Source organism: Salmo salar, chromosome ssa17 (genome assembly GCF_905237065.1).
Source record: "Salmo salar chromosome ssa17, Ssal_v3.1, whole genome shotgun sequence".
NCBI lineage: Eukaryota > Metazoa > Chordata > Actinopteri > Salmoniformes > Salmonidae > Salmo > Salmo salar.
Window position 1 is genome coordinate 66,716,396 of NC_059458.1, and position 8,281 is coordinate 66,724,676.

At 43.1% G+C, this 8,281-nt stretch overlaps 1 protein-coding gene across 2 annotated transcripts; it reads right to left on the minus strand.

Moving 5' to 3' along the window:
- Positions 1 to 2,775: 2,775 nt before the first annotated feature.
- Positions 2,776 to 6,835, minus strand: lum (lumican). 2 transcript variants are annotated; one of them, XM_014153659.2, is made up of 3 exons: positions 6,368 to 6,835; positions 4,598 to 5,478; positions 2,776 to 4,333 (listed from the first exon to the last, which is right to left on the minus strand). In XM_014153659.2, the coding sequence occupies exons 1-3, from the start codon at positions 6,412 to 6,414 to the stop codon at positions 4,179 to 4,181; spliced, it is 1,083 nt and encodes a 360-aa protein (XP_014009134.1). In that variant the 5' UTR covers positions 6,415 to 6,835; the 3' UTR covers positions 2,776 to 4,178.
- Positions 6,836 to 8,281: the final 1,446 nt, after the last annotated feature.

An 8,281-nucleotide genomic window follows, 5' to 3' on the forward strand; every position in this document is an offset into this window, starting at 1 on the left:
AGATGGAGAATTGAGGGGGCGAGAGAATAGAGGGATATGGGAAAGAGAGTTGGGAGAAAACTTGCCCCCCAAGTTTTCTGAGCAAAAATGATTTTCATTGTTGGATATAAGAATATAAAAACAGTTCGTTATTTTAATTTAGGAAATCTCTTCCCAAGTATTCTCATGCATAGTACAGAGACACACAGATTGTATACAAATGTAAGCAAGATTTAAAATTATTTTGTTTTAGTCAAATATTATATCTGTTTGGGCTTCTTGCAATCAATTTGCAGTCTACAAATGATTTGTAATTATATTCCAGCCCCTCGACCATCCGCTCAAGAAAAAAATCCTCCCATGGCTGAATCTAGTTGATGATCCCAGGAATTGACTATTCAGACAGAGAAAATAGAGAAAGGAGGGAGGGAGAGAGGGGAGACAAAAACACTTAACAGAGGAGGAAAGAAAGAGCAGAGTGAGAACAGCTGGAGAAGGTGCCTAGGATGGGCCTTTGAGCCGAACGTCCTGGCCAGGCAGCTGATTAAACTTTCATTAAACATTTCCAAAGGCAGGGAAGAGGATGTGCGGGCCATGACTTTATGAAGGGCTTTATTGTCTAGACACAGCAGCAAGAGCTCCAAGCTATTCTCCAACGGAGGAATGGCGAGGAGGAAGTGGAGGAGATTATATTGGATTTGGGATCAGTAAGAATGGTTGTGCAAAAACACAGTAATGTCATCTAGGTAATTTAGGGGTTTTATAAATCCTGCCGCCCATGCTTCAATTGGATCAAATTTCCGTAGTACGTCATTTGAGGTAGGTCTCTTGTTTAGGTCAAAGAATATCCAGGAATATTCTAGAGCGACTAGACATATAGAAGCACCGGCACAATAGCACTCAGCCTACAGTGAAAGAAAACCACTGTGTCAAATATAATATAGCCCTCTCAACGATATTATTTGTGCAAGATGAGCAATTGCAAGGTGTGATTGACTATAACAGCGGGATCTTATTACGAGTAACAGGCTGGAAAAATTGAACGTCTGGCAACCCTTTAAGTGATACTCGCTAAAGATGTTTAGCTAATTAGCTGACCTGGAGCCTGTAGAAAGTGTCTGCTGTAATTAGGCATGCACAAGTTAGCCGACACCACTGATCCCAGCACAGAACCCATCCAAAATACGACTTTACATAGGCAGGATGCTAACAGTTCACTCCTACTACACATTAAAACAGAAATGTCTTCAGTATAAAACTACACAAGAAAACCAACAGATGCATATTTCCACGTGAGGGAGTAAATGTTTTAAAGTATCCCTCCCGCAACACCGGCACTTTCGTGATTTCTCAGCCTCGGCGTTTGAACTGGAAGAATTATTTCACCAAATTAGTCCAACGTTCCTCACTCTGGACGGTATATTTTTCTGTGGACTGTCTGCCCCAGGAATTTGCCATGTCTGGTCATTGAAAAAGATGAGGAGGAGTGTATGGGATAACGGCTTGGTACAATATGAGAAACGCATTAGTCCACTGGTTCTGCTCATCCATCAGCTCTTCCCTGAAATCCCCTCTCCCTATCCCAAATGGACTCCCCCAGTCCCACCCACCCTGGACACTTTAGAGAGGTTGTCAACATCTCCAAAACCATCTGCAAAAATAACCAGTGCCTACGTGTACACCTGTTTGGAACACGTAGGCACTGGCTTACGTGTTTATGTAATTCTGATGGAAAATCACCACTGGGCCATACTTTAGTTATGATCCTGTGTTGGAGGTGGTGCACACTGCACAAATGACTCTCAAAGCACTGAGTGTTCTGGCACAAAATGGCCGCCAAAGATCACCTAAGTGGCTGCTTGACCTGTTTGGCGTTACTTACTGTTGATTAAGTTACAGGCATCCTTCTGTCAAATCACCATGTAAGGAACACCAAAAACCTGTTTACCACACATCATTACATCAAAGCTAACCGTGTGAATAGTTACAGCTACCTCAACTGAGCATTTCAGCTCTGGTTTCCAGTCAAACCCTGCAACCCCTGCAGCCCTCCAGGACCATAGGATCTACATACCTACATGCCTGCACTGGCACAACATCCACCCACCCATCCACCAAACCCACCCACCAAACCCACCCACCCACCCATCCACCAAACCCACCCACCCACCCACCCACCCATCCAAGGAGAATATGGAACAGATCAGAATGTTCCACTTGCTATTCATGTGCAGAGACACAGCATGACACTGGGAGAAGACCCATTTCCTGCAGGAAGAGAGTTGCCAACCATCGTGGTGCAGGCCCAAACACAACACATTAACCCCTAAAACACAAACCACTCAGGAAAGCTTAAAGTAAGAAGCAACATACATGTGTCAGTGTAGGGCCTGGGGGGTAAGAGACTAGATAGATCCCATTCTTCTTGTGTCACGTGTAGGGCCTGGGGGGTAAGAGACTAGATAGATCCCATTCTTCTTGTGTCACGTGTAGGGCCTGGGCGGTAAGAGACTAGATAGATCCCATTCTTCTTGTGTCACGTGTAGGGCCTGGGGGGTAAGAGACTAGATAGATCCCATTCTTCTTGTGTCACGTGTAGGGCCTGGGGGGTAAGAGACTAGAGAGATCTCTTTCTTCTTGTGTCACGTGTTTTGTGTATGTTGTCATACTGCAGACACATTTACTGTCTGTTTCCTCAGGAAACAGTATATGGTAAATGTAGTCATTCAAAAAAATCTTCTGCTGAATTTACGACTGAGTATTATAGGTTTAAAACAAACATTTGCCACACATGAGTATTGGAAATGTAGTTTATTCAAATGTATTTTATGTCCTCACAGTAAATTCACCAGCGATTACTGAGTCAAAAGCCATAATGAAAATAAATCTGGATATACTCTGCCCAAATAGCACATGACATTCCACCAACATTGCCACAACAGAGCAAGATAAAGTTAGCGTCACAACAAATTGTTGTTATTCTGATAAAGCTATACGGGCAAAAGCACACATCAAACATGGCAAACAAGGTAACCATGAATGGACAAAAACTTCAAATGCTAGCTTTTATTATCATACAGAGTTACCATGAGATGCATGCAAGCAATGCAAATGTTGTATAAATGTCGGCATAACAACGGTGATCTGCAATGAATGGGCGATTGACTCTTATTTAACTGCATAATAACTAATTAAAAAAACAGTAAATTACTTCAACAGAGCTATTCAGTGTCAAGCCTTTTAATCTTGTCGATAAGGATTATTAAAAACGTGTTTTTTTTTTAAAACTTTCCCCCCATCATTCATACAGAAAGATGGGTAATATGCCATAGCTTTTGGCATGACATATGAGTTTTAATTTGGTTCCAAAAGTGTTCCACTGTTCAACATTCCCCAGTAGACATTACACCAGAGTACACAACACAGCTCTCTTAGATACTTGTATTCCTTACCTGCAGGTCTTTTGCACAGCAATATGATTCTGGGAGTGTACTGACTAAATACAAGAAACCTTTAAAAAACATCATGACAAACATACAATAGAGGATTGGACAATGCATTTATTTGCAAGCGAGATTTATTCCCATATTCCTCAATGTACTTGTCTGAAAACAACATGTGCCACTACTTTTGGAATGTTTGAAGTGTGTGAGCTGCTTTTTCATTAAAGCACTTCATTCAGGAATCACTATGTTCCTATATTGTCTCTTTTGCACAAGAAAAGGCACCTGTTGTTTGAAACAAGTACAGACAAGTACAGTTCAAGTGCTTTTTACGAGGCACTGTTACAATATATTGTGACCAATTGTTTGATTTGCCGCAAATTTGGGTAAAACTATTGGTACAGGGCCAGCCATTTGCTACGGCCAAAATACCCTATGGTTGTCATGAGAATACCTTTGTTATGGGTAATATGAAAGGACTACCGATGAGTTGACAGAGGTGACCTCGATTTCGCCGGTAGGGGGAAGGATGCATATTTAGGGTTGTTGCAAACACTGTTGCTCGGGTTCATTATCCACACTAGCATTCCACTTAGAATAAAGAAACATATTGGGCAGATACTCTGAGTAGTATGCTATTGTAGATATTGAAATATAGCCACATTGTGTATATCGGGGTTTGAAGGATTAGTTTAGGGTAGGTCGTGGTGCCCGGGGAGGGTCACAGAGGGAGACTTGCGGATGAGGGGAGGGTCCTTAGTCGAAGATGATGTCAGAGGCCTGGCGCAGGCAGTTGGAGGAGTCATGGGGTAGGTCGGCATGTGTGAGGTTGTTCCCATCCAGACGCAGGTGCTTCAGTCTGGAGTAGTTCAGAGGGCCAGAGAACTTGCAAATATTTTCCAGGTTGAACTCTGGAAGGGTGGGAAGGGGTTTGGTGAACTGACTCATACATGATTCAACATTTCCTACTGTATGTACACATTCTACACCGATTGCCTGGCACTTGCTGGAGGCAGACTTGAGGATAGATATGACTACGATACGAAAGAGAACAGAAAGAGAACAGAAAGAGAATGTTGAAAGAGAGAAAAGAGAATAGAGAAAAGAGAGAGAAGAGAAAGAGAGAAGAGAAAAGAGAATGAAAAAAAAGAGGAAATACAAAGAAAATCACTCACTGTTGATTTCGTTGACCTGCAGATAGAGATGCTCCAGCTGTTCGTTGATCTCAGGGATGGACTGCAGCTTGTTGTAGGACAGATCTAGCTCGATCAGGCTCGTCACGTTGAACACGCCCGCCGGAATCCCTGCGTCCGTCATCTGATTGTAGGCCAACCTCAGGTACGCCAGCTTGGGCAGCTCTTTGAGGTCCCCGGCGGCGATGCTGCTGATGTCATTGTGATCGCCATAGAAAGTCTCCAGTGAACTGGGCATGCCTGAGGGCAGCTTCTTCAGCTTGTTGTTGGTCAAGTCTATGGCCACCAGCTTGTTGAGGCCCTTGAAGACCCCGTTAAGAGCTTTAGAGGTCAGCTCGTTGTTCTGGAGGTGGACCGAGGTCAGGTTCTGCATGCCGGCCAGACTCCCTGCGGGGAACTTGGACAGCTGGTTGTTCATCATCTTCAGCTCGTCCAATGACTTGGAGGGAGGGATCACAGCTTCCGTCAGTTTGTTGAAGCTGAACAAGATCTTATGAAGTCCGGTCAGCTTGTCGATGGTTCCCTTGGCCACCTTCTCATTGGTGATCTGGTTATGGTCCAGGACCAGCCAACGGAGTTCAGCCGTGACGTTGTCAAAGACCCCAGCCTTGATCTCCTCGATCAGGTTGTTCTGCAGGTACAGGTACTTGATGCCTGAGGGCACAATGGGCACAAACTTAAGGTTGCGGGAGTCACAGTACATGGCAGTGGGGAAGTTGATGGGGCACTCGCATTCCTGGGCACAGTTGGCGCTGGACGGGCCGTACTGGGAGGCCGGCTGGTAGTCGTAGTCATCGTACTGACCCACGGTCAGGCTGACCAGCACGGCAAAGATGGGGACACGGAGGGGAAACATAACTGTACTGGGGAGAGGAAAACAGACAGAGGGAGAAAGGGAGACAAAGAGAAAAACGTAAAGTGAAACGGGGAGAAAGTCAGCAAAAGTTTGTCTACCGCATCTTGAACATTTCCTACATAGTCTTACCTACTATTATCCTGAGTGGTACTTTGATTTTAAAATCTACAGAGAACAAACTCTATTTGAACAGTTAAATACATGACATTTCGATTGCATGATAGACGACATAAACTGGTAAAGAATGGACTTGTTACAGATTCCAAGTTAGAAACATTCATCTCAGGCTACTAGGGTTCCCTGAGAGAGAAAAAAACATCTATTGAAAAAGCTCAATTGACCAAAACTATTCATGAATCCCCCTAACACAGCAATCTGGTAAAACCGGTGAACTGCAAAACTCTTTAAAAAAATAGGCAGATCCCCACTGTAAATACTCAGAACTATCTATGAACCAACAATGCAGGTTTTTCAGTGAGCACACACTTTATAATGTCAACAAATAAAGGCAATAAATATCATCATAACATATTGAAACTTTTAAGATGATTTAACTCAATGTGTTGATTTAAAGTATGACATGTAATCACATGAGAATACCGTACTGCAAATGCAAACACATTAATGCCTTTGACTAACAAGACTTTGACTAACAATAATGTGCATCAATACAGTGTATTCATTTTATAAATCCATTCATGCCATGGTGCAATATAAGAACAACACATTGTCCAATGCAACATGAAAAGCATCAGATAACTTCGAAGTACAAAATTCTCTCCACTCCTTTCCCTTGTCAAGTGACAACTAGTTAACCCTGTATCACACACAATCCTCCCCCAGAGTTTATCTGGGACTGGGATAACTATTAATCCCAGCATGGAAAGACCAAATACCTAGGGACAACCGAGCAGGAACCCTTCAGGAAATGACAAGAGTCCATTCCTCTTACCTTTCTCTTCTCTCTCTCTCTCTCTCCCTCTGCGTGTGGGATGGAAGGTCAGCAGGTAAGAAGACTGTGGTTGCTCAAAAGCCAGATGTCTCTGGAGAGAGGGAGGAGAACGAGGGAGAAAGGGAGAGGGAGGGGGAGATAAAGAGAGCGAGAGAAAGAGAGAGCGAGGGAAAGGGGTGGGAAAGCTTCTGCTTCTTCAGATGACTGTAGTCCCGGATTGATAGAAGACAGCTGCCCAAACTGAAGTCACACTGTAGTATACAAAGACGATGGAATCAACATGAGTTTTTAAGGCATTGAGAATTATGGGCTCTGCCTGACCAGTCACCAGGATACGAGGTTCGCCTCATGCGTGAATGAGAATGCGAAGCCTCACAAAGGACACATGGCATCATATATATCTGTCATTTTTCCTCCCTCTCCACCAAACTACCACCTCCCTTTCTTCCTTTCCCCTACTAACAAAAAAAGCGAAGTGGATACAAGTTAAAACAAAAGGTTCCTGGAATGGTAAAGAAAGTGTGTGGAAAAATTCTGTCCGCAGCCAGAGCCAACTGCCAATTATTATGCAGCAGCATGAAACCTTATATAGGGTCTCGGAAAAAGTGACAAGGTCTTAGTGGACCAGAAAAGGATTATAAAACAGCCTATGCTGAATCCCAAATTGACCCCTAGCCCCTAACCTAACGTAGCAGGAGTAAGAAGACTTCTGAGTCCCCACATCCGTTTGTCAGGGGAAACGGAAGTTAGGTTGAAAATATCCCTGAAAACCATAAACATCCGCTTTCTTCCGAGCCCGTGGAGAGTGCCTAGCCCCTAAACCCTAACCTAATCTGCCTCTTCATGGTAAACACATGGTACCATAATAGAGGAAAGTAAGGTGAGGCAGACGTCCAATGAATTCCATATGTCCCCAGCAGAGGAGGCTGGTGGGAGGAGATATGGGAAGATGGGCTCATTGAACCCGTATCAAAAACATCAAACATATGGAAACCACATGTTTGAACCTGTTTAATTCATACCATACCAGCCATTACAATGATCCCGTCCTCCTATAGCTCCTCCCGCCAACCTCCTCTGGTCCCCACTGTAAATCACTCAAGTGCCGTCAGACCCCCTCCTTCTCCTCCCCCCTCCATTTATCTTCACACACTTCAAAGTGCTCTTCATCTCCTTCCATATCCAACTATCCGTCTGCAGACTGCACTGCATCTACAGTACACGTTTCAAGACAATGGCTCTTCTAGAAGATTTTGTTGAAATTGGTGAAGAAGACTGACACTGTAATGGTTTCCCATTTTTACCTTTCTTTGTTTATGTTCAATTCTTGCATCACTGCAGGGCTATCGTCTGGATTCAATTGGTCACAGTCCCATGTGTATCTCCACGAACATGCCTTTCAATAGTCACTAGTTACCACAGCCACAAAATCATAAACCCCACCCATTTCAAAAAAATATCTTATTTAAATGTGATTTTAAACCTAACCTTAACCACACTGAAAAAACCATATGCCTAACCCTAACCTTAAATTAAGACCAAATAAGTAATTTTAGTTTTCAAATATTTTTACGATATAGCCAATTTTGACTTTGTGGCTGTGGTTACTAGTGGAAACCATAGCCGTATTCGAATACCCATACTTCATGAGTATATACACTGCTCAAAAAAATAAAGGGAACCCTTAAACAACACATCCTAGATCTGAATGAAAGAAATAATCTTATTAAATACTTGTTTCTTTAAATAGTTGAATGTGCTGACAACAAAATCACACAAAAATAATCAATGGAAATCCAATTTATCAACCCATGGAGGTCTGGATTTGGAGTCACACTCAAAATTAAAGTGGAAAACC

Excerpts from the sequence above, each read along its gene's own strand:
- lum (XM_014153659.2), bottom strand. The coding sequence starts at position 6,414 with ATGGACTCTTGTCATTTCCTGAAGGGTTCCTGCTCGGTTGTCCCTAG. Across the intron at positions 5,479-6,367 it reads TCCTGCTCGGTTGTCCCTAG|TACAGTTATGTTTCCCCTCC; the intron begins GTATTTGGTCTT and ends TCCTCTCCCCAG. Across the intron at positions 4,334-4,597 it reads GCAGGTCAACGAAATCAACA|AGTTCAACCTGGAAAATATT; the intron begins GTGAGTGATTTT and ends CCACCCTTCCAG.